This window comes from Rhea pennata, chromosome 12 (assembly GCF_028389875.1).
Source record: "Rhea pennata isolate bPtePen1 chromosome 12, bPtePen1.pri, whole genome shotgun sequence".
Classification (NCBI taxonomy): domain Eukaryota; kingdom Metazoa; phylum Chordata; class Aves; order Rheiformes; family Rheidae; genus Rhea; species Rhea pennata.
This window is the reverse complement of record NC_084674.1, coordinates 8498711-8525292: the sequence shown is the minus strand read 5'-3', so window position 1 is coordinate 8525292 and position 26582 is coordinate 8498711. Positions and strand designations below refer to the sequence as shown.

General features: G+C 44.8%; 1 protein-coding gene across 2 annotated transcripts; it reads right to left on the bottom strand.

Annotated features, from left to right (window-relative positions):
- Positions 1 to 17167: 17167 nt before the first annotated feature.
- THOC7 (THO complex subunit 7) lies at positions 17168 to 25839 on the bottom strand. Of its 2 annotated transcripts, XM_062585675.1 has the most exons (8): positions 25705 to 25839; positions 25406 to 25523; positions 24744 to 24871; positions 24295 to 24381; positions 22427 to 22484; positions 19191 to 19257; positions 18997 to 19066; positions 17168 to 17570 (listed from the first exon to the last, which is right to left on the bottom strand). In XM_062585675.1, the coding sequence occupies exons 1-8, from the start codon at positions 25721 to 25723 to the stop codon at positions 17503 to 17505; spliced, it is 615 nt and encodes a 204-aa protein (XP_062441659.1). In that variant the 5' UTR covers positions 25724 to 25839; the 3' UTR covers positions 17168 to 17502. The 2 variants fall into 2 exon arrangements, with proteins under 2 accessions (XP_062441659.1, XP_062441660.1); XM_062585676.1 differs by lacking the exon at positions 25705 to 25839 and having other exon boundaries at positions 25453 to 25529.
- Between the last annotated feature and the right edge of the window lie 743 nt (positions 25840 to 26582).

Sequence of the window (26582 nt, the reverse complement as noted above, 5' to 3'; positions counted from 1 at the left end):
CTGCACTCATTCTTTGGCTTTTTAAAAAAGGTGTTTTGTGTTTACAACCACAAAATATTTCTTCTAAATTGAACAGGCCTTGTCTGCACTTCACAAGCAGGTTGACACTGCCTTTACACACTTTATAATGGAGTCAGTTGGGAGTAGTCTAGGCAACCCAGGAGAATATTTGCCAATTCATGAAGCCACAAGACAATCCAAAACACGCCCTAATGTTACCATGCGCAACATAACACACACAGGGACTCGTGACCTGCCACCACACTGCAATGTTTCGTAAGGAAGGTGACCTTTGCCACTTGATGCCGCAGGACAGACACCTCACCCTCCTTCCCTCTGGACCCGACCTTTTGCACTTCTGATTGGATTTCCCTGCAAAGAACTCCCAAACAAACAAGCTTTCTGTTTTCAACCCTCTCCTTGAAACTCAGGTTAGCTGTGGCCTTCTGACCGAAATAGGTGAAGATGCTACTGTTTTTCTGTCGCGCCGGGCAGAATGGTAGAGTTGAACTCTTCACTCGTTGTCAGCTATGTGCTGGCAAATAAAGCCATGGTCCAGAGTTTCAACCATCGGCTTGTACAGCTGGAGGGCTTCGCAGGCTGCCTGGGTCTCGGTGATGCTGGGCCAGCCTCTGTGGAGGCTGCCCAGCACATCAGACCCATCTCCAAGCCCCCATCAGCAATGCTGCAGGTCATGCAATTTGAGAGATACAGCTCTGTAACTGCCACTGACAGGAACTTGGCAATGTTTTATCAGCACTGATTTGGAGATACGCTTTGTTTGTTCTAGTTTTCATTTCTAATGTAATAGGTCCTGGTTTACCCGTTGATCTATGATAGTGCAGCATTGCTATTTGCTATGGAAGGGCTGGTTTTGAACAGCAGTTTATTTCATGTTCGTAGGAGCAGTCTGACCCCGTACGGCATATCTCACTGTTTCGCTCGCCGTAGAAAAGTCCACATCTGGGATGGGAAGGTAGACAGGCAAACTTCTTGGTCAGTTATCTTCCCTTGCCATAAGGATAAACCAAGCCCAGAGATGCTGTGGCGATTTGAGGCACCTTGGCTAACTCTGTCATGAAATAGTATTTTTTGCTCAAAACTAGGCCCAGGGATACCTCCCCCTTTGCCTTCAAACGAGCATGGCTCCACGCTGAATGCTCCTCGCGCGTAGGTTGCTGCGGACCGCCGCGCCGCGTGGTTAGCACCCTAATTGCTGTGACTGGCGTTGTCTTGCAGCTCTCACCAAGGAATAATAGGAAAGTGTACAAAAATACTGTCACTGCAGAATACCAGCTCCGTGCTTGGCATGCCGGCGGAGGCGACGTGATTGCTTATTGTGCCTCGGCCCTGCTGGGACAGAATGGAAGCGCAATACAGGTTAAAAATGCAACAAACTCTGCACATTTGTGTGAAGGGACTGTAATTTTCAGATTTAACACTCCGTTAGATCTAATGGAGAGCTGATATTTTTTCTCTGTAGGTGTGAAATTAACCTTTCAATAAAACTAAAAGCTATCTTGAGCATTTTCAAGCTGAAGTTTAAAATAGAGCAATTATGAAACTTGCTGAAAGACTGCCAAGTTTTCTTGCTGAAAACTACTGCAAATGAATTATGTTTCCCTTGTGATTTACAGCACAATGTGAGTGAACTTTAGTTTGTATTTAAATCTGTTTTTGTTAAAGACTATTTGCAGCTTAAAGAAATTTAATATTTTTGGACAAAGTTGTCAAACTCCATCAGAGAAAATTACTTTCAATATTTAACGCTATAAATTGCTAAAAATTACGCTGTTTTTAATAGATGCCACATGAAGTAATTGTATGTGTTTAAGAAAGAAGATTCTCTTCCCGAACAAGAGTGCTAATGCTATAAAAGCGACTCCCTTTCTTGTGGAGACTGCTGTGGGCAGGCAGGGAGATGAGTTGATTTTTATTTCCTTAAATCTCCATGAAACACAGCTCATCTCGAGTATGGGATCAATGACCAAAAGTGTCTGTGTGCCATTTTACCCTGAGGGATGTGCTGCGTCCCTCCCTGAACTGTTATTCCATTTATCCAGGAATTCAAACATGGTGAAATACGGTCTGTCATGGTATCACAGCCGTAGTGTCTGTAGAGATAAGTGAAATCTACTTTGCTGGCCAATTTTATGGGAAATGAGTTGAACTTTATGTGAAATATGGCTTACAGGATATGAAAACAAGATGGATCTGCAGAGAGGATTTGAAATGAAGAAATTAACATTAAAATAGTCTTGTATGTAAAAGCCTTGGGTTGCCATACACAGACCCTGTCATTCTGAATATATTGCCACCTGCAATTTTAGCTGGATCCTCATGCTCTAATTCCTCAGTGACCTTGAAAGCGTGACAAAGCAAGCCTTGCTGCTAATGCTAGATGGTTATTAAAAATATACATGGCTGAAATCATAAATTCCAGGTAATGACAAGGTAATTCTATGATATTCACATTGGAGGTCAAAAGTAAAAGAGCATTTATCTACTTATTTTTCTCATTGCGTTCTGAAAGTAGTGTGTAAGGGGGAGTAATACCCTGTTCAAAGCCACTTTCATCCTGAGTAGTCCAGAGGACTTTTCAAACAATTTACGGGATTTCGGTGTCACTTGTGTGTCTGAACAACATCTAGTCTAATGGGACCGAACCTGGACCTGTCCAAGGAAAGGAAGGCAGTTGTTGCTTGCTTCACACCTGTGGTGTGAAGTGCTGTCACTCTTGGTAATGCCTAGTAGTATGACTTGACTTGGTCTTACGTGCAAGCTGGCCCTGCTTTGAGCAGATGGTTGGGCTAGATGACCTCCAGAATCTCCTGCTGGAGAGCAGCCTTGCTTCTTGGGGCCAGGAGACCTCTCCTCTGGGAGGGGAGGCTGGTCAGTGGGGAGCACCTGTGTGGACCTGGTGGCTTTCCACCCATAGCCATGACACACAGGCTTGTCCAGTCCTGTCAAATGCTGCCAAAGGTTTCCCTTAGCATTCGTAAAATCAAAGCATTTATCTGTTTATTCTGGAATAAATAATGAAAGGCATGGCTACAGCATCTCCCAAACCACAGCATGCCATCCACAATCATACCATATTCCCACGTGTTGGGGGGATTAATGGGCTGACACTCATCTCTCAGGAGCCCACCACCTCCAAAGCATCTCTCTTCCTTTCCACACTGCGGCCCTTGTCTGTTCAAGCCCCCAGCTGCTGCATGCTGTGTCCACTCTGCCTCCAGGGAGGGGTGGCTTTGGGCCTGGCTCAGACAGCTCAGGCCGGGATGACAGTATGAGTGGGGCAGCTTGTGACAAGTGAGGCACTTGGACATGATTGTAACTCACCCAGATGGTGTTCCCAGCCCTGGTCTTGCTTGAAGAATTTCCTTGTTTTCGCTGGGCTTCTCTTTGGTGCATAATGAAGTACACCTGGGGACCTGTCCTGGTTAAGACACATCAGCTCAGCAACAACTGAATTATCTGCAATCATCTCTGTGCCTGCGTATCTAATTAAAAAGAAACCATTAGCATGTCAAAGTAACAGATATTCTAGCAATCTCCATAATTATCCTCCATAAATGTCTGCTAGCTATACAAGTTTCGTATATTGCCATCTATTCTAATAGGAGATGGGCTAGTCACTTGGCTGATGCAGATGGGATTGGTGCTACTGACTTCAGAAAGTAATGATGATTTACACAGCTGGAGACCTGTTTTGATAAATGTAATAGGTGGTAGATAACTGATTTCTTGGTAAAATTCAGTGGAGAGTGTGTCATGATTCTTTAAAAACTTGGCAAAGTGGCTTCTGAAAGTGATGAATCGCTTCTCTGATCTCATTTGTGTCAGCCTTCCATCAGTGTAGCCATGAGATTTGTAGGGGGTAGGCTCAACTCTAACTGTGCTGAAGTCAGCATTGATTTAACAGATGCTGAATCTAGCTCCTTTGTCTCAAAGCCCCATGATGGAGACAGGCTCACGAAAAAGCAGAGAACCTGGCTGCTGTTGACAGCCTTTTGAGCTGTCTCTGGAGTGAATCAACCCGCCAGCACATCTACTGGGGATGAGCAGCAAGTTAGCCTCTCCAAGAGCAGGAAAAGGGACAAGGGACCTTTTTTTCAAGGTTGTGTTGTGTCGAGCTTTTTTTTTTTTTTTTTTTTTAAATCAAATCAGCATGAAATGGTGGAGGTTACTCGCAGTGCAAAATTAAATGCCCAAGAGCAGTATTCACCATTGGGGTGCAGGTATCCATCAGTGGGCATGTGGGAAAATCCAGGTTTCGTAGTTAGAATAATGGCAGAGAAGAAACAACACTTGAGAGCTGGGATTTTCAGTGTATTACCACCTCACATAGAATTGCTAGGGATTGTGAGGGATGGAAAAATGGAGGTAGTTTTTCTTAAAGGAAAAAAAAAATCTGTTTTCCATGTACGTGCTCTGCAGGAACTTGAGCACTGGGAACTCTCTTCTCCACAGGCACTCACGTGGCGAGGATGCTGCCCCAGCAGATAACTCTGGGAAATTACTTTATCTCTTCTCCGAAATTACTCAGCTGCTGTTCCAAGCATAATCATAGGCTGTCCAAAAGCTGTAACAGGCATTGAATTTTTGCCAGTGTTATTCTTGGAGCATGAGCTATACCTGGGCTTGTGCTATAAAGAGCACTAAAAGCTCACCAGAAACTCCCCGCTGTAATACATACCGAAAATGCTGCCACGCTCGCAACCAGGAGCCCAGTGGCAGTTGTGGATTTGAACTGGTCTTGGTCTACGGTGAGCTGGTAGTGCCGGGGGGATTTTTGCCCTGCACTGAGTGTGTGAGAGCTCCCCTGTGGTTCTTCCCAGTCTCTATTTCTTTCCTTGCAGACTTATCTGAATGACCAAATAAGCTCATCTAAGTTGTTTATTTTTTTTGTGTGTGTATCTACTTTGAATAGTTTGCTAGAGTAAGATGGAAGAGCAAAATATTTGTGCTGGATTTTTTTGAAGGATTAGATTCTTGTAAAGCTATTAATCTTGGAAGCGGATCAAAAAGATGGAAAATCACATTTTCAATTTCAGAGTATAACACTGTTCCTTATAAAATTAACAACACGAGGCCTCTCTCTTTTTTTTTTTTCCCAAACCTCCAATTTTTTTTAAGTTTTCAATTGCCAAGAGAGCAACTTTTTTTTTCAATGCACCTTCTCTTCCCACCTATCTCCAAGGCCCTTCAAAATTTTGGGTTTAGTGAAAAACCTTATTCAATAAAACATAGTTGAGAGATTTCAACCAGCTGTCGTTCTAGCCATGGGAATTACCAGAACTCTCTTTACCCGGAGGAACAGAGATTTGTACGCCGGAGAGTTGCTTGCTGCTGCTGGGTCTTTCTGTCTATGTGTGTTCCTGTGGAGCAGCAGTGGTGTTTGCTGAGTTGTGCCATCCGGTGGGAAGCTGTGCACGGAGAGACTATGTTGGCATCGCAGTCTACATGTCTATCGCTTGCACTACTTCTTATTCCTTGTTCTCACCCGCAGACCCTGCTTTTAAGCTCAGGTGAAGCAAAGATGAAATTTCTGCTACCTGATTAAGTTCTGCCTCCACAAAGTGGACCTCAGTGCAAAAATTTCTAAATCTGCCATCTAAGTAACAAGGGCAAAAGCATGATCTTTATAAAGCTCACAAACCTATCCTGCTAGCTCCCCAGCAGCGAGAGGAAGCAGCCTGGGGAGTTGCACAAACTTAGGAGGTGGGATAACTCATTATCAATTATTTTGTGGCTACCCCTAGGAAAAAAACTCCTGTTGAAAAAGGATTAGAAGAGAATAGGTTTCTATATTTAACAAGGCCAGACAATATTAATATGCAAGTGCTGGGAAATGGCTGATGAATAGGATTCATTCTTATTAAGGTAATCTATAACCTCTTTGAGTGCTACAAGTGGTAGGGAAGTCGCTGCTGAAGTGACTAGAATAAATGAGCTGTCTCAGGAATTTTATCAAGTTTTCTATAAAGGTCTTTCACTTGCTCCTGAGGAGGGAGGTCTATTCAAAGACAGGCTGAGAAAAATTTTCTTTGTATCTGCTTGAGGGTTGAATGATCATGAAGGCTATAAAGCCCACGAGCTTAGGGAGCTCTTCATACTGATTTTTTTATGGCAGCTTTGAAGCAAGAGCATCAGTCCCATTAGTAAAGAAATACATTTAACCTCTTCAATCTGCTGGTTTACCTCCTACGGCTCCAATCTATCAGGATTCTTCAGGATATGAGTATGTTTAAAACGAGAGCAGCAGCGTGAATAGACTGGACCAGGCGTGGGCTTTGATGTAGGTTTTTAATAAAGACACTAGTCTGCAACTTGCACAAAATTGTTATTACTTAACTTTTTCCCAGGGCCAGACTGGTTGAAGCATTATGTTAAACGAATTGTTTACTTAGCAATTCTAATAGTTTTTGAGAAAAACAAAAACTTGGGGGTCTTAATGCATTTCGTCAGCAACTGGATTTCAGTAGAAATGAGGAGAAATGAAGCCCCACTTTGCCTTCCCCTAGGAAATGCTGAAGTTAGAAAGTAAAGTTGCTCATATGAGATGATTGGAGAGGGAATACCTGCATGCAGGTAGATACTAGAATACCTATGCCACAACTTGCCTAAAGACAGGTTATTCATGTGCCCAGGTCACAAAATGACATGTCCTCTTAGGTCAGAGCCCAGGAGAAGGGCTGGTATCTAGGGTCACCCTGACCTTTGCTCCTGGCCGCTTGGGTAGAGCAAGAGTACCACAGAGGCATCGCTCTTCTCAAAAAGCATTTCCTTCAAGAAAGTTACTAATAAAACTTAGTGTTATTTCAAATATGGACTTTTTAGTGTATGTTTGCACGCACATATACACACGAGTACATGTGTGCATGTATTCATACCTTTCTTTAGCAAGTGTGAACCTCTTCTTATTAAAGATCTCTCACATACCTATACAGATATATATAAATTGCATGTGGGAGTTGTTCTCGCATACGTCCTAAGAAGTGTGGAGAATAAGTACAGGAAGATACAGGACAGAAATGTGCTTCCCTGACATTAACATTTTGCTTTTATATGTAAAAATAACAATTAGTTAAGCAAAGCAAATGAAGACCAGCAATCTTCTTCTCCTGTTTTATTTTATTTTATTTTATTGCTCCTCTTTCACATTCAGGTTTGTGGGTCACTTTTTAACAAACACAGGAACCTGCTAGACAGCAACGCGTGAGCCAGCGTAGGATCTCCCCCTCCTGGCTGCGAAGCAGCGATGTGTAAAGAGCTCTGCTCCAAACCCTGTGCCGAGATAAAAGTAGAGAGAAGGTGATGAAGGGCAGAGCAAAATGCTGTTTGTAAGGCATCCAAATGCAAACAGCAGAGACGCAAGCAGAGGGGAAATTAATTTGTTTCACAGGGCTTGTTTCTTGATTAGGAAGCAAAGCCACTATTTTAAGTTTGAAAATATGAAATAGGAGGCTTGAGCAAAAAGATGGAAGTAGACAAGAACCATGAGACACCTGAAGATCCACACGTGCAGAACAAGTGAATGAATTGAGTTTTACCATCAGTCTTCTAAAGATAAAACTTCAGGGTTTCAGGAGGGCTTTTTCCTATTTTTTTTTTAAGGAAGAAACTGGAAAGATGCTGTTTTTAAGAGTTGGATGTGGTTTTAGAAGGGAAATGCAGCCTGTTCAGGGAAGATTTTTATGAAGAATGATACTCACTTTGATGGAACCATTTTTATAAAAGAAAGCTAGCCTAAACACTTTTAGCTAAAGATAAAATAAATACTTTCCTTCCAGACTGAAAAGGGATGTCACAGATTTGATAGCAGTATCATCAACAGTAAATGCTTTGCTCCTTGGTAAAAGCTTTAGATAGTCCTGTAACTTAAATGGAAAGGGAAGATGCTCCAAATCTTCCAAGGTATGGACGTAACCCCAGTGTTGTTCAGTGTCCTGTACTGGGAGGAAGTCAAGGCCAAGCACAGGATACTTAATAATAATAATGTCCCACCGTTGGCCCCTGGAGAGTGTGAGTTCCCTAGTAGCGTTGGATGCCACTGCAGCAAAGCTGGAAGCAAAGTCTGCGCTGGAAAACTTCATTATAAGGCTTTAATAGTACAAAACTTGAATTCCATGACAAATGTTGGGGCTGACTACTGTTCTGAGACGACTTAATGCAAAACCTGCTGCCAGTTCAAATTAACGTCTCGCATAACTTGCCCTGGAGCGAGAAGGGATGGTCTCTGAGCGGTGAGCGAGCCGCGGTTCCGGCCCTTGCCCGTGCCCTGCCCCGTGGCCGATGCCCCCTTCTCCTCCGCAGCTCCTCACGAGCACCGGCACAGCTTACGGAAAAGGTGCCAAACTGCAGATCATAAGGTTTAAGCAGGAAACAGAAGCACTTTTTTCATCGCTCAGATGTCACTGGAGCGTGTTAGGAGCTCGCAGTCGCAACGCGTTTGGAGTCTGCAGCCTTCTGCAGGAGGGAGCCGAGCTTTCACGGGCTGGATCTGGCACCTGCGTCCACCCACCCAGCTCGCTGCACGTGTCTGGCGCGCACCGCCGGTGCTGCGCAGCCTGGCGTGGTGCTCAGGGCAGCGGGAGTTATTCGGCTGCATCAGGGTGAGCCCGGGTTGTTTGCGTGGTTATTAGCACTGTGGCGCGTGTTTAGGTGCTCATGTTCTTCACGTAGAAAATGCTGGCCAATAACCCAGGGTTTGGGAAGGCGTGTGCGCAAAACGTAATTAATGGAGGCAAAAACACTTATTTGTGGGATCTGAAAAATCACACGAGCCCAAGCGGTGATTCCGGCTTTTGTACAGGGCTGTCGGGTCCCCCCCGAGCTGCCGCAGGCGCTGCTCAGCGCAGGGACGTTCGCGGTGCCCCGGCGCCGGAGTTGCAGGAGACGACGAAAGGGGCCCAAGAGCTGCGGCAGGAGGGAGGCAGAGGCAGCCGCTGCCCCAGCCCGCTCGACCTCCGCTCTGCCGCGCGGGCGCCCGCGAGCTCGCCGTGCTGAGCTCTGCGGGGACGTTTCCCCTCCAGCTGGGCCCGAAGGGTGGAAATCTCTTCCCCGAAACGCAGGGCAGATCTTCAGGCTGTTTCAGTGCTTTTAATGATGTAATTTTGAAACAACAAAATGCTGTCGCCGCTTTGTCACTGATGTCAGCGCTAATTTTCCTCCTGTTCACCCTGTTGTAATTGAAAGTTCAGAATTTCAAAGGGATCATTGAAAGTTAACATTGACTTAATGACTTAACTGAAATTTTCCCAAAGCCTTTAGTAAGCAAGTAACACGTCTTAATAAGCAAGAAGCACAAACAAGTCCCTAAAACTTTAATTGCTGGTCTATAACTCTGGGACTGGTAAACTTGTTTTTAATGTGTCTGCTGTGTCAGGCCTGAAGATAGTAGTTTGTAATTAAAATGCTAGCAGTCCTCTTAATTACAGGCACTGCTACAATATCAGTCACCACTGTGCAATCGTTTAGCTTTCTAATGAGGAGCATGAATATTTTTATTTAGGTCTTCAAGTCAAATAGCATTGCAAAGAATATGGTCATCATGTCACTTCCCTGTTAGTCCACCCGCAAGAGAGAGATGCTGGGCTCGACACAAAGTGCAGCCTGGGTGCTCGGCAGGTAATGTTAGCAGGCCAAGCCTTTTCCAGAGAGAGGCGTTCCCAGGTGGGAGGTTGAGCCGCCCCGGCTGAAGCCAGGGTCGGATCCAACATGCCGATCCTGTTCGGGTAGAGCCTGGCTCCTTTTGGGGCCGCAAGGACAAGAGGCAACTGGCAGCAAGAGAAATTCCAGTTGGATATATGGAAATAAAAGTTTTCCCAGTGAGAAGGGTTAGTGATGGGGGCCTGGAGAGGTTGTGGGAGCTCCATCCCTGGAGCCCTGCAGATATCTAGGACCGGGCTCCGAGCAGCGAGGCCCAGATTTGCAGGTAGCCCTGCTCAGAGCAGGAGGTTGGCCTGGAGACCTCCAGAGATCCTTCACAACCTAAATCATTCAATGATCCCGTAACCCCGGCCAAGTCCCATTCCTCGCCTTTACCTGCTAGCAAAGAAAAGGAGCAGCAGGTCACCAGCGTGCGGGTGGAGAAGGAGGGACAGAGAGCGGCTGCAAAAAGCACCGGCTCCATTACGAGCTAGTGCCGTATCGAGTCCCCGGGACAGAAACTTCCGAGCAATTTAACGCCTTTCGGGCTGGAGCACGCGGTCCCGGGAGCGAACACGCGCAGCCGGGCCGGGCCAGAGGCGAGTCGCCCTTGCGATGAAGGAACGGGACCGGCCACGAAGCCAGCCCCATGCCTCTGCCCCGGAGCGGCTGGCGCGGCCGGCCGCTGGCACGGCACCCGCACGTAGCAATTTGAGTGTCACGCAGCTGAAATCTCTCTCGTCTCCTTTCCTTATCCGTGTAATCGGTGCATTTGGGTCAGGTACTATTATTTCTGCAGGAAATTGCTGGGAAAAGCGCCCCGTCTCATCCCCCGGCAGATGAGCAATCGCCAAGCAAACAAGTGAGGGAGGTTTGACAACGGGTAATAACAGGCTAAATGCCAAATAGCGAGGTAGGCCAACTTGCCGACGCGTCCCCGAGTGCCAGGACAGACCCGAACGGGCACTCACCGCTCTGCCGTGGCTCGGCTTCGGGGCTGCTGGCGGCAGCGTGGGAGCGGAGCGGGCTCCGGGTGCGTGGGGCTGCCGCGGTGAGACGGAAAGATGCTGCGGTGACACATGTGAGGCTTTGAGCCGCGGTCCGAAAAAGTCCGAGCTCTGCGTGTCACTTTACTGAAGCAAAGTTTCCAGAAGAGCTCGTGAACCTGGCGCTGTGCAGCTGAGCCAGCAGCGGGACACGCGTGCGTGCACACGCAGAGCGCAGCTGGAGGCGGAAGGTTTCACCCCGGAGAACGGGGATGAGGGAGGGACAACCAGCTCACGGGTGATTCCCCCGGCTTGTCCTTTCTTTTTGGCTTCTTGCTGCTCTTCCATCTGCGTTTCCAAGAAAATAACCCCGCTGGTCAGACCTCTCGTGCGGGCGACGCGGCGGTTTAAGGCTGAGCCCCGCTCCGAGCATCTGCTGTGCGTTAGCTGCTTCTCCCTGCAGAGCCGCGTCCCACGGTTTGCTCGCGTCGTTGCAGAACCGGGATCTGGGTTTAGTCCCGCAAGGCTGTAGTTTGCTGCAGACTATTCCTTAGGCCACGTGTCTAGCTGCACCTTGGGACTTCGCAGCACGGCGGTGCGACATGAATCCCCTCCCCGCGCGCGTGGAGAGTCCGTAAACATGCCGGGGTTTTCCCTCGCGTGCCCGAGATGCTTTGTTGCTGTTCTGGGCATTTCATCAGCAGCTCACAGAGCTGATGTGTTAGGTAGTAATATAAATGTGTATCTTATGGATAGGCATATATATCCATCAGTGAGTTCGGGTGGTGTTCATAAAGAGACCGGCAGACGTAGCCAGAGCCCACTAAACGTATGGGAAGAAATCTCCCCTTGGCTTGGCTGGGTTTTATCAGTGGTGGAAATGTTGGTCCCAGAGGTTTTGCTCTCCCCACCCCTCTGCCAAGGAGCACAAGGGGGGGGCTGAAGGACCGGCTTTTATATACGATGGGCTAAGGGAATATCCAGACAGGGTCAGTCCAGAAGTGCAGAAGTTATTTCCTTCTTTCAGCGAATGATGCTGCTGCCTGAATGGCTGTTTGACACCAGCAAATACTCCTTGATGTTCATATTTTAGTTGCCCGAGGTGCGGGTTGCAAGGTTTCTGTGATCACAGCCCATTAGTTTGCCTTCAACGGCCTTTCAGCTCACCTCAATAAAACGTCAAGCAGTTGTGTCAAAAGGGCAGAGATCTTGCACGGCCCAGCAAGCTTTGAAAAAGCAACCGGCACGTATGGGTGGTCGCACTAGGGAAAAGCTGCAGCCTAACAGCTCTCCTGTTGCTCTCTTTGAGCAACTAAAAGGTGTTGGTTGTGCAATGTTTGCTACCACTACAGGAGACATTTCCATCGCGGTTTTGTGCCCTGTGAGATACTGGAGATGCTGGTGACAGGGGTGATGGCCAGGCAGGTTTTGGTAGCCCTGGTGCACCATGACCCTCAGAGCAGGAAGGAATCAACATGCTAGTTTATTTTTTTTTCCGCAGGTTTCCCATCAAGTTAGTTAAAACATCTCCACCTTTGAATTTCCACTAATTCAATCACGAAAGTTTTGCGAACGCTAGGAGGAGAAGTTGTTCTGGGCAGCATTGGTTGGTTGCTCCCGAATGCTGCTCCTGTGCTTGCTGAGCCATCAGGGGCTTTGGCTTCAGCTGTAATGTTCACTGTCCTTTGGGAGTTTTTCCAGTAAAAAATACACTACTTTAGGGAGAACAGCTGATTGGGAATATGTGCTAATGTGCGGGGACTTGGTGCAGCAAGGTCAGTCTATAGTTGAATTTCACTTTGGTTCCGATAGAGAGATTTAAGTCAAATAACGTTTTATATCAGAGTCGTTGGAAGGGTGGCTGCAGACAACTTGCCCTGCTAACTCATAAACTCCATGATATTTTTTGTTCCCAAAGGGTTCCTAATGGCACCTGTTCATTACACAAAGTACACTCTGTTACTTCCACTGCGTGCTTACGATGAAACAGGTTTTTGCTGAGAACAGCATGATCCTTTTCTCCTCCTATCATTTTAAATTCTCTCCACAGTGACTTTTTCATTACAAGCAAATTGACGAAGCACAAAAAGGTTGTTTAGCTGTTTTCAGCGTTGAGGTTTTTTTTTTCCCCCCTTTAATATGAGAACAATTTAAAAATCAGCTTGCTATACAGTCTCAACTGCTATTTTAAGGATTCTCCTGCAGTTTAATAGTGCCAGCAACTTTTGCCTGGTGGGCTGGCGGCGGGGCCCTCCGGCACGCTCGCGTGCCCGTGCATCCGGGCATCAGTCACCGCTGTCGCGCTCCCGGGCTCGGCTGCTCCCGCCCTCGCGCAGGAGGCTGCTCTGAGGAGCTGGTATCCATCAGTGGAAAAATTATTTATTGCTTATATTGTGCTCGGGTCATGCTAGGGACCGTAAGAAACAGCAGAGGCTTTAACAGTGCACCTTTTTGCTTCCTTGCAGTGTTTTACGTTTGGGTGCTTTGGGTGAGGATTAGAAAATTTGAGTATTTTAGGAGGGCGAGGAAGTGCTGCAGCAAAGAGCCTGTGTGTTTTTTACAACTGGGAACACCGGTGGGACCGGCCACATACGGAGAAGGTGGCGTGTAGGGGCCGGGCCGGGGCGCCGGGCCGGCCCGGGCTGCGCGCTGTCCCCGCAGCGCTGGCGGCTGCTGCCACCTGCCGCCGCCGCGGCCCGCAGCGCCCGCGGAGGCGAGGTGCCGCCAGCGCCGCGCAGCCCCCCTCGCCTCCGGCCTTCTCCTTTCCTCCCGCTGCTTTGTCCCTTTGGGAGCGGGGAGAAGCGTGTCTTTGCTACGAGGAGCTGGTGTTTTCGGTACGTTAAATGACAGGCTAGAGTCTTCAGAAGTAGTTTTGTGCCAATGGAAATTAGGAAATTTGGAATTAGTTTTGGGCTAATTGGGCAGAAATGGAATACTCTTTTATTCCTCCTTCCTCGCCCGTACTTCAGAATATGCTTGCCTGTATAGCAATGGATCACTCTGGGTACAAGTTTCAGAGGCCCTCAGCAAAACCTTGGGGCCGGACCCTTGTGCGGTGCAAGCCAGTGATGCCACCTTGCTAGCAGCTTGAGCTCACCCAGCTCCCAGGAGCTGCTGTAACTTGTATGATATTAACACTTGCTCCTCCTGCCCCCCAAAGCTACATGAAACAAAACATCAAACCTAAAAAAAAAAAAAAAAAAATGAATTTGCTTCAGATTTCCTTTGTCATAGGTTCCTCGGTCAGCATCAGCTCCCGCTGTTCAGCCAGCAATACCAGCAGAGATTGCCTAGCGCAACTGGCTCTCTGCTTCTCGTGAGAACAAGTTGAGAGCTCCTCCATCTACGAAACAGGCCCTCCACAACCTCCTTCTGCACAGGGGCCATGGGTTCCTCATGCTTCTCTTTAGACAGCTGCTGATCTGAGCAAAAACCCTTATTTAGGATTGCCCATAAATGACGTGCTTTTCCGCATGAGGCTCTCGCTGGTGAGTCCATCCGTTGGGTTGTTCTGCCCTAGCAGATAGGGCCACAGCGCCAACCACATTTCCCAAGTGCTTTAGGGGCGTAACTGAGCAGCCTGATGTAGAAATGCTGGGCTAGCCACCGTTTGGCTCCTGTTCAACGTTGGCAGGCAGGTGGGTGACAGATCAGGGTAAGCATCACACCGTGCTTTGCAGGTAGGCGGCATCACGCTCTCCACCGAGCATCCGTAGCGTCAAGCCTGTTTTTTGCCTCCCGGCTGCATGGTACTGTTGCTAGAGCAGGGTAGAAACAGCCTTTTTGTACTGGCTTTGCACAGAGCCCAACAGCGTGTGGGTCCTGGGCTATGAGGCGCTTCTAGGGGCTACTGCAACACAGGTAATACATACTGGAAACAACCTTGGGAAATGAAGGTTGAAGTAACCCAAGAACACATGCCTGTCAATTGGGGGGAAGCACGAAATTTGGAGCACTTCTATTCCTGACTTGTTTTCTCTGAGTTTTGTTGCTCAAGTGTTTTCAGCAGCTCATATGCTAGTAGAGTAATTCCCCGATGCCTGTATTTTATAAAATAATCACTTTTATCTTGGGCTCTCTGAGCAAAACTAACGGTACTTCTCTGTACCTCTTGATTTAATTCCTCAAAAAGGACAAACATCTGAGATTTGAGAATGGGCGAAAGGATGATAACATTCAGTTGTGACAGCTGGAAAACTTATACCACAAATAGCTAAAATAATTACTAATTTCTGTCTCAGAAATCTTCGCTACATTTTTTCCAATGTTCTTTGCTGGCAGCAGCAATCTTCAAATTACCATGGTTTCAGGGATATTCTATCGCTTGGCAATGTGTCACTGTGACCCTTTTTCTCCCCCTTCCTTACATGGAACTCAATAAGTGTCTTTATCTAAAAGATGCTGCCCAAGTTACCAACTCTGTCAAATGTTCTGTTCTCCTTTATCCTTTCTGTTGTTTGGAAAGGACAGAAAAACAAGTCCCAGCACAGAAAATGTCAGCTCACCACTCAGGCATCTCTTGTTCTGCTTGAAATTTTACGTCCACATGGTAATGGTATTAAGTTAATCCTTCAGCTCAGGACACACAAGGAAGATCATAACAGGAAAGATGTTATATTTAAATAGCACGGTTGTTGAGATGCTCAGTTTACGTGTACAGATTTGGGTGCGCGTTCATTTAGAGTTGTGCACGACAATCGTTTCAGGACTGCATCACTGTAATTTGAACAGGAATATGCCCCTTACTTAGCCACCTATTTGTACTGCTTCTCTTCTGCACACTTTATTATTCTATATACGTATTCCTTGCAAGATGGACAGACTAACAACTTCGCATGATTTTAGTCAGGCTGACTTTGGTCATCTAAGCAATTTCCCAAGAACTATATAAAATAACAAACAGAAAGTGCGAGTTGCCTATGCCCACGCTGTTATCGAGACCAGTTTTAACTGATAAATGTCACCCACCTCTGGAGCAATAAAGGATCCAGGCAGCCACACAGAAGGTCTTTCAGCCCCACAAAAAAAACTTAATAGGCTTCAAAACTGTCTTGAGACTTTGCCATTTATAATCCTCATAATTCATACATGCATGAAAGTGACTCCCCCCTGATTTAGCAATAATTCAGCATTGTTGCTTTACAAAATATTTTTACTGGTCACTGTTGTTAGGAAGGAAAAAAAGCAGTAGTTACTCCTTGACAATGTATTTTTCATATGAAATCCTTTTTGTTTGCTTATTCCTACCCCACATACACCTCCCACCACCACTTGCAAAATTCGGTAACTGCACAAGAACAACTACATGTCTACACAGGCTCTGTCAGGCAAACCTGAGCTTCCTCTGTGCTCTGAGTTGACCAGCTGTGAACTAGAAGATTTTTGACAGCTTATTAGTGCAGGGTTGCACTGTGCTCCTGCAGTTGTATGGCTTCCAGTTCAGCTGGATTGCCTTTAGCAAACTTGAAACACGAGCAAAATAAGCTCGGATGTATCTGATGAACCCAATGCACATAGATCCACAGTCACTGAGAGTGGGAATTATACAGCATTTATTCCATCAAAGTTCAAATCTGCAATCCTGGAAATCCCCCTCAGCTGTCACCTAGTCTGAGAGTGAGGCTCCATTCTATAATATTGTTATTTTTACTTCAACCACTTATGCTTATGACTCAGCCTGAATGAGATCCAAAATGTGATGTTCTTTTACCCAAACCACTGGAGGGTTGATTTAACAGGTGTTTTGAGACTATGTTTAACAGATACCGGCAAGACCTACCATTGCCCTTTGTTTTTTCCCCTCTAGCTCCCCGCCACCTTACAAAAAGCTTACAGCACATGCTCACTTGTTGGGAAGGTTGAAACCCCTATCTCCTACTTCCCAGCAGAGTGCTCAGCAGCAGACTGCAGAATGGTTCAAGTGGACTTATTCCAACTGTCCTACTAACAAAAGAACCTGAGATTTGTTGACATTACGACTGTACCTCTACCATTTAGGACTGTCACCAAAAAAAAGAAAGGTTTCTACTATCTGTTTCAGGAAGTATGATTATTTCATAACAGTCAATTGACGGATACAACCCAGAAACAGATTATCAATAGTATCGCTATTAGATTCCTCATTTTACAAGAGCAAAGCTTTTAAATTGTAGTTTTAAATGTGTTTAAAAATGTGACTTTAGATGTACACAGTACAACACACATCATTATCTGGAATTCTTTGCATCATCTTAAGGAAAAAGATAAAGATAGTACAGAATGATTTTTGTTTAGAGCCACTGAAAAACATTTATATAAAATAAATTGCTTGTACAGAATTAGACTAGTAAATGTCGTAAGTAAGCCCTAAAATGACTAGCAGGACAGCTACTTTGAAAATTTCAGTCTCTACTTTGTTCAGTTTTAGGTCACATTTGGACTATGACATGGAAGCTGGGACCCGAGCAAAGGAGTACTGATATCAGTGCAAAATGTAAGAAAAGGAGCCCTTACTAGTAAGCCTCAATGCCTACTAAAAAATAGAAAACTTTGTAAACACCTTTTATTGACAATGTTTTGCAAACACCTTAGTTTACAAGAGCTGTACAGAAGATTCACCCTTTGTAAAGCAAGAACATCTTTCTTGTAATGTATTACAAAGTTTGTGGATTAACACAAAGTACCCACCTGCACAGATGTGGAACTGTTTTCCCCTGGAGCACAAGCACAACAAGTATTTTTGTATAAAAATACCAATTAGAATTCCTACACTGGTTAAATTCACAGAAACAGTGGAAAATTCTGGTTTTCACCTCCTGCTCTTTTACTGTTGGTTTCAACACAAATCTTCAGTACAATCTTCAGTAAGCGTAAGGTGTATCTACTGTTTGGTCTCTGTTTCCATCTGAGTTTCTTGAGATTCTTCTGCTTCTGAAAGTTTTTCATCGTCTGAAATTAAACATTACCATTAGTCAAACATGCTGAGATTACTTTTACAAGCTATATTACTGAGTTGTGTCCCACTTAAATATTTTGCATTGATTGCCTTAAATCTATAACTGAATATTTCATTATACAAAATGCTAAGTTCCAACTAAAAAAATCCTTAAAAGTAAGGCTGGTATGTGTAACAGCTATTACGGAAAACAGGGAGTAAATTCTATTGTATCAGTTTAAGCAAACATTGGAGATTGTTTTAAATTATGCACCTAGTATTTGCTTATCGGTGGTTTATTCATCTGACCTTTTATAATTTATAAAAATGGCATCATAATAGTAACAATAATGCTGTATTTGCAGGCCTCAAAACACTACACAAAAGAACACAGTTATTCTTTCCATTTTACTATTTAGAAAAATAAGGTACAAATATGATGAGATTTTCCCAAGGTCATGCAAACAGAGAGTGGTGACACAGAGGATATAAACCAAGTCTTTCAAAGTGAAGTTGTGCTTTCCACAAAAGTTATGTCCTTCACAAAATTCCAGAAGCTAAAAGGTAAACTACACATTCTTATGGAAGGGTATTTTAGAGACTTAAGCAAGTATTAGTAACACTAGTAACACTTAATAACCTTCTGCTAAAAGTGTACCTAGGGATTAACAGTTCACTCTGCTTAACAAGGTCTAGAGGGCCTTAGAGAATGAAAGTCTGCTCTTATAGCTGTCTATGTATGTTAATCAGGTCATACACACAGGCTATACCAATTATTTTGCCTTTGGAAGACAGAGCAAATATCCAATAAATAATACTTAAAGCAATATTATCCCTATTAGAGCATGAGAAGTAGGCACTGATTTGGAAGTATTATGTATTTGTATGATAAAAGATGAATTTATTGGTTAAATTCCTGAATTTAGCTCTTGTATACGATGCTTTTAGTCCCTCCTCTGCTACAGACGTCCTGTATGAGTAGGTAAATCATTTAGCTTCTCTACATTACAACTTGTTTTTAGTAAAACCTCAGATGATACCATGATGGCAACGACACGTTCAACACTGTTGAAATAGGTATCATACAAATAAGTTTGAAACTATACACAAGAATACTTGTCTGTATTGCCTGTAAAAAAAGAGATGATACTCGAAGCGACATTCTTAATCTCTGCATTTTAAAGAAGTCTGCTGTCTATAGATAAGTTTGATGCCAATCAGGAGAGGACATGGTGGCTAGCTTGTAAAGATAAAGAGTCCGAGCAAATTCGGGCTCTGGACAAGAACTGGAAAAAATACTGCCTATGCAAGAGGTCATCACCCCCTAACTGCACATTGCTATCCTGCTGCTGGAAGCATCATTCGTTCTGATCTGCCGGCACAGACCGTTCCCTAAACCCTACCCAATTATGTATAATACTCATACGTAACACCACTTACTTTCCAGGGTTTGCTGAAGTTCATGGATGGTGCTTAGAAGAACATGAAACTGTTTTCTTCTCAGCTCCAACTGGAACCACAAAACATATATTTTAGGAAACAGAGTGCACACACAGCCAAACAACTCATAGCAGATTCTTCATTAATTATGTTCCTCTTAAATAATTATACAACAATATCTATGAAAAACCTACCTTATCTTCAACATTTTCTTTAATGTGAGAAAGATGTTGAAGCTCTTTCCCCAAAGCTTCTAGCTGCCTGAAAAGAAATTGTCACAGTATTTTTAAGACTTCTGTGAAGTTTTTGAAAAATAAATTTGAATAGTTGAGGAAAAAGAACTATTAAATAAACGGCATAAGTAACACCACTGCAAAGTAATACAAAGCATAATGAATTAAAACAATATTTACATAAACTTTCTTCACATAAAAAGGTTAAACTATTATGCTATAAACTTATCATCTCAGGACTTACAGAAAACAAGGCTGACAAGCCGGAATGCAACAGGATATTGGGCACTGGGTCCGTAACAACTCAATCCTGCCACACACACGGTCTTTCACTTTCATTGTGTGATCAAGTAAAAGAAGGCAGGTTACATTAAACACCCTTTTACAAACTTCACTGCTTTACAGATTTGTTTATTTTGACAGGAGTAGATTAAATAAAAACATAGCATCAGCATGGAAGACAGTATCTGACAAACCTACTACCCTACACATATGTACGTATAATTCTCAGACCTGATCAAATACATAATCTTATCTTAGCTCTAACAATGGCCAGACCAGACACAGTAGTGGATGATATACACACTTCACAGTAGGCACACATGGAATAATCCGCATTTTGGATGAAATATGATACAACTTATGCCTCAGTGCACAATGTTTTAGCATCTCCTCAAAAAACTTGTTCTCTGTTTTCACTCTGACCCACCACAGTCCATAACAATCCCTTTTGATATAAGGCAAGAAGTAATAGGTATCATCCTATAACTTTCAAAGGAGGATGAAGCATCAGCTCTTACAAAGATGTGTTCCCACCTCCAATTTAGTGCTCTCAGTTTTTCTCTAATGCCTACTACAATTTACATTCCCTGCAATGAGAGCAATCTGTTCCTTTAAAGGTTAGATAGAGACTGGCCATCCCCGATTAATTATCAGGCAGAGCCACATAGAGGTGAGCAAAGGAATAAAGTGCTCTTTCTGAAGCACTGAGAGCTTCTGAAACTAGTCTGGGCAGGGAACCACAAACAGGCTTCCAGCCCTGTGTGGACAGCTGTGAAGAAAGTTCTGTTTTAGTGTTACCTGATTTATACTTTGAGGGGAATGCCTGAAAGTGCTTCTCAGATCCTGCAGTTTATGCTTTGCTGTCAGAAATACGCGTGTCTTGTCAGTCTCCTATTTTTCACAGTAACTTCCAAGCTACATCTGGAATTTCACTACTTTTACTTTCAGCTCCAGAGAATCTTTGCCTAGCCTTCCCATTTTTGTATCTCCTTTTCTAAGGTTCAGTGTCATTTCGTGGTGTTCTAACAGCTCTTCCGATACTGCAGCTAATTACACGGTGGGCTCTGCTGCTTAGTGGTTCAGCTCCCGTCACTTTCTGAATTGGCTCCTGCACATTACTTGTGACTAAGTCCATAAGAGGTTCCCTTCTTTTGTGCTCTAGAACTCCTTGTTCCAAGAAACAGTCCCTTAGAAGCATAAAAGTAGTATTTCTCCAAACCTTATCCACTTGTGCCATATGACCTGCAAAAACTATAAATGTAACTCTTGCAATAAACCGTGACATTTCTCCTGACAAGAAGTTCTCTCTGGTGTTTTAATGACTAAGAGTTCTATGAATAATGTGTTGTTCCTGAGGCTTTTTCCATTCTAATTTAAGGGTGGTCTTTCCTGATTCACAGTAACTGACTTCCTGTACACTCCCCTCAAACTGGAGGGCAGGGAGAGCTTGTAATTAAGGTTTTGGAGGAAAATTTCACCTAGTGCCTAAATTTAGGATATATTCACTTGGAGGGGTCAGTTAAAGCTAAAATACTTATGAACCAAGCTCCTTTTAAAAAAATTTCTGTTCTGTTACTGTACCCTATTTCTGTATCTGTAAAATGGAGAATCATGCTCTACTAAAATTCAAATCTGTTTCTCTGACTGAGGATATGAAGGAATAAGAAAGAAAGGGCATACACTGTAGACATTCTTACAGCACATTAACACACTAGTATTCTTAACTGCAATATACTCTTCTATGGAGAAGAGAAAATGAAGTATATGGAAGGACAAAATGCCATACTTACCAGATATTTTATATTACCATTTCTAGCTTTGGAGACTTGTGCTTAGAAGTGTTAAGCAAAATTAAAACAGAAAACTCAAGAAACCTAAACTACCCCGTATCTTCTAAAAAATGTATTATTATTTACTTGTTTCTAATCTTAATCAATTGATTTATCTGGAAAAAAAATAGGCACTTCTGGTAATTTTTTATCATGAATTTTCATTGATAAACAGCACATGCCAACCAGTAAAGTAAGAAGTATCTAAATTGCTCAAGAGTTGACCATAATAATCTAAGTTGTGGCAATGACTACAAAAGACCATGGAATATGAAAATATAATCTCCCTCTGCAATTTCACTGAAAGTGAGCAATAGGACAGACACAAGCCGCATTTAAATGAGAACAGCAATCCCATGTTACATCTTAATCAGGTTAAGAAAAACAAAATCATAGATGCAGTGAGTCCTAGAATATTTCTGTGCTTTGATAAAGTTAAAAAATATTATCTTCCCTGAACTGTCCAAAATGACCCAAAAGCATAGACAGTAATCCAAATCCAGCAAGGACACAAGCAATACCATACATGTAGGATGAGCTGGACAACATGTAGGTCTAACCTGCGTGCCAGGGCAGGCTAGACTGTGGTATATAAGCTAGTAATAAGGTAGTAATTTACAACCAGGTATGCAGGAAGAACAACTACAAGGAAAAACATAAAACAAACCTGAGAGCCTTTCTCTGCTTTCTTGCATTCCATCTCATTTGCTTGTTTTATATATTTTTCATGACTACTGAATCCCTCGCTAGTGCACTTCACAGCATTTCCCACTATCTCTCTTTTCTGATCAACTTGTCACTGGTAAATTGACGTAAGACATGCATTTAAGTCTGAGTTTCACACATTCACCTTAACAATGGAAAATTTAAAAATGAAAAGTTATTAGCAATTCCTCTGAACCCAAACTGATGGAGATAAATTAAGCATACCTGATAAGAACAGTTTTAAAATGAAACTCAGATTTTTCTTATGTTAAAAAAAATAATTTGCAAGTGAGAAAAGATCAAACTGAAACCAAGGAAATGTCAAATCTGATGACTTCTGACTTGCTGCCTTATTATAATTTAATGCAATCTCATACTTACTTCAGTGTTTCATGCCTATCTGGATGGTGTTGTATGACTTTGGCCAATGCATCATATTCTGAAAGGAAAAAAAATTTTTTTGAATATTGTTAGTCTAAATTGAAAGCACGGGCTCAGGAACCAAAAATCACATATCATATAATAGTTTCAATTCTTAATCACTTATTAAAAAACTGTTTAACTTTTCAAATTTATATAAAACAAAATGAACATATACACAAACACAAATATATAAAAATCTAATATATAATTTATACCATACTATAATATTTCAATTTTAAAGAAAATGTTCAGTCTTAGAGTAGATGTTCACATCAAAATGGATTTAAAAAAGAAATAGATGTGATTGTAGGACCTTACCTACTCACTCAAACTTATCTATTGGAGGTTGGACTAGATGACATCCAGAGGTCCCTTCCAACCTTTGTGATTCTGTGTGATCTAGTCCTAGTTATTTGTAAGGTACTGAGCCAGAAAACCTGATCTTTAGATAGCTCTGTAATGCTGCACGCTTTCTTTTGTGCATGATCCATAAGCACTGGTTTTAGATAAAATCTAATGCATATATATAGAAAATAGTGCTGATAAGATGCTTTACATATAAACATTTAAGATTTTTAGAGAAAAATATAATATACTGTACGAGAAACAGCATGATTCTGTAACAGTATTCCATACAAAGAACCATATTATGGCTATATGGGCAACTAATGTAGCCATTTCCTGACAGTAATATTGTATATATGCCAACCACCTCACTCGGATGGAAAAATTTGTGCAACAGGCTGGACAGAACATGTCAAAAGCAAAAGCTTCAGGCCTACGTATTCTCCATTCCCACTAAGGTTCTTCTCATCTCCAGCTGAGCCCACAAATGTCCACAAAAGGTTTATTGATCAAACAGTTGTATTTAAAACCTTTTATCTGTTTTACCTTTATTTTTTTTTCTTTTTGCATGTCTTTTATATAAAAAAAATCCTGTTTCTCCTCCATTGCTAATCTTTTGATAAGACAGTATTTCAGGGAAAACACTTTAAGTTTCAAATAAAATTATCAGCATATACTTTTAAGAGATTCCTGTCTCTTAAATACTTCTCTCATAATTGCTTTAGAGGTATTTAAGGATACACATGGATTTGGTGGGTGTAAACTGACATAGCCATCTTTATACATGCGTACGCCGAGACTTTACCTTCCATTAAAAGCTGAAGGAATATACTTTTATGATTCCTTAGTGCTGGCAGTAAGCCTGTTTCCTACTTCTCTCTTGGTGTTATAATGTGCTTTAGCTCTAAAGCCACCTGAACTGTCATACAAGGCTTGCTGGGTTTTTCCTTGGCCTGAAAACATTTTCTTGAATACTGTTTAGATCTGCCTGATGTTGTAGGACATTGAGATCTACTGGTTTGATCTTGTCTGCCTCGTTCACAAAAAGGTTTGAGTGGCTTTACTTTTCTTTAGAAGTTTTAAATGAAGATAATATACTTGAGCATTATGTGCCTTTACAATAACAATTAGACAATTAGGTATTAATTTGACTTATACCGTAAGGTTTTCTGGAGGAAGGGTGTAGGGCCACCATATTTTTGCCCTGAAAGTAGAGTTTCTGAAGTAAATTTCTGAAGAATTCTTCAAAAGTATAGGTTTCTGAGGTGAAACGGTGGTAATATACATACATGCTGTTCTATTACTGGATATGGGAATTCACTGAGTGCATGTGAAAGCCACCAGAACAAAATATAATATTCACAAAACCAGTATTTTCTCTTGTACACTCAAAGATTTGGAAACTATTTCCTAATACAGTATGTTTTAAAGGGTAACAAAATAATCAAACTGTTCAGTAAAAATAAGAGTTTGCTCCTTACCCTGGCGATTTTTTCGAATCCTTTTTGCTTGCAGAATCTGCTTTTTGCATTCAGAAATCTTCTCGTGTGCTGCAGCTATACTATTTTCTTTAACAAAAAGATATACAGAATCATACCAAAAAAATCAAACAATACATGTCAACAAACCAATTTGCTGCACTATATAAAAAAAAAAAAAAAGAGCCGTTCGTGACATGGTAGCTTCCTAGCACCATCAGCCTGAAAGTTGCACATTATTTCAACAGGTTTAGAAAAACTCTTTATTTGCCTGTGGTTTAGATACTGACAGGATGCTTTAGAACTTACCTGCCACTGCTATATTAAAATAAATAAGTAAACAAAAGAAAATCATTCATCATATGCATATATTACATTCACCAGCATTGGCTGAAGCTTCCTCATACTAGGGAAAGAGTCCAACAGAAAACAGTAATGTTTTTCCTCTTTACCTATATCTTTGTAGATTTTTTCATAATTCTCCATTTCTCGCAGGTTCATATCATACACAAGAAGAGTTTTTCCCATTGAAAACTCACACTGTGACAGCGTGCTCAGCATTCGTTGGTACTGGCTGTAACTGAAAGCAAGACAAGATAGTGATTCCTAAGCAGCATAAAACAGTCGCCTACCTTTACACAGCGAGGAACCAAGGCCTGCATGAGTAATTCACGCAGCAGTTAAACAACAGCAATTATTACAGAAATAAAGCATTCCAGCGCGTAATTTCTGCGAGCGCCGTCAGAAACATGGCGCCAACTCTGCCCTCGCGCCCTCGAAGGAGCAAAGCGGGTACCGAAGCCCGGGGTGGGAGCCCGGCCCGGGGCGGCGGGCTCCCACGCCGGGACGGCTCCGGGTGCACCGAGACGAGCATTTTCGCGCTCCCGCGCTTCCCTGCGCGTACAGCCGCCGTCCGAGCGCGCGGGGCCCGCGCTGGAAGCGCCGCGGGGCCGTCCCGGGACGCAGACGTGCACAGATGTGCATTACACGAGGAGCGGACGTGCACAGCGTAAGCGATTTTCACTTATTTCTGGGGGCGGGAATAGGCCTAGTTCAGCCAGGTCCCGCCGCAGCGGGCCCCGCGGCCGCCGCCGCCGCGCTGCCTCGGCCCTACCCCTCCTCCTGGGACCCGGCGTGGCACCACTTGATGAAGCTCTTCACCAGCAGGTTGATGCGCCTGTCGTCGCCCGCCCCGTCGCCGTCGATGAGCAGCCGCTTGCGGATCACCTCGTCTGCGCGCAGGGAGGGAGGGATGGAGAAGGGCCTTGGCGGGCGCCCGGCGCGCGGCCGCGGGCGCCTTCCCGGCCGCCGCGGGCGCCCTTTCCTCCGAGGGCCGCGGAGGGGGAGGCGCCGCGGCGGCGGCGGCCCGGGGCGGCGGGAGGCAGGCAGGCAGGGGCGGGAGGTCTCACCCACCGTCGGTCACGGCCCCCATGGCGGCGAGCGGCGGAGCCGGCGGGGCGGCGGCAGCGAGTGAGGTCAGCTTCCCACAATGCAGCCGGCGAGAGCGGCGGCCATGGAGGGGGCGGCGGCGGCGGCGGCGGCGGCGGCTGGGGCCTGAGCCGGCTGGCGGCGGACGCGCGGCCCGGCGGCGGCGGCGGCAGGCGGGCGGCGGGCGAGGCCGGCGCCCCCCGCGGAAGCGGCGCCCAGGCGAGGGGCGGCCCCGCCAGGTGAGGGGCCGACGGGGGAGGGCGGCGGCGGCGGCGGTCCCCGCGCTCGCAGCCAGGCTCCTCCTCCTCCTCCTCCTCCTCCTCCTGCCCGCCACCGCGCCCCCGGCCCCGCCGCCCCCCGCCCGGCGCGGCGCGGCCCGCCATGCCCCCGGCACATGCTCGCCCTCGAGGCGGCCTCGCCGAGCGCCGCCATCAGCCCGCGCTGCCGGCTCCCGCCTGGGCCGAGGCGGCGGGGACGGCGGCTCCCGCCCGGCCTCGGCCCTGCCGGGGTGGCGCTGGGGATGGGGACAGCAGCCGAGCCGGGTTTGGCTCCACAGGGGTGTCACTGGGGATGGGGACAGCAGCTGAGCTGGGTCTTGGACCCTTGAGTATGGCGTTGGGGATGGGGACAGTAGCCATGCCGGGTCTTGGCTCCACAGGGGTGTCACTGGGGATGGGGACAGCAGCCATGCCGGGTCTTGGCCCCTTGAGTATGGTGTTGGGGATGGGGACAGTAGCCATGCCGGGTCTTGGCTCCTCAAGGGTGTCACTGGGGATGGGGACAGCAGCTGAGCTGGGTCTTGGACCCTTGAGTATGGCGTTGGGGATGGGGACAGCAGCCAAGCCGGGTCTTGGCTCCACAGG

Excerpts from the sequence above, each read along its gene's own strand:
- THOC7 (XM_062585675.1), bottom strand. Across the intron at positions 22,485-24,294 it reads GATTCGAAAAAATCGCCAGG|AATATGATGCATTGGCCAAA; the intron begins GTAAGGAGCAAA and ends TTTTCCTTTCAG. Across the intron at positions 17,571-18,996 it reads ACTTCAGCAAACCCTGGAAA|ACGATGAAAAACTTTCAGAA; the intron begins GTAAGTGGTGTT and ends GTTTAATTTCAG.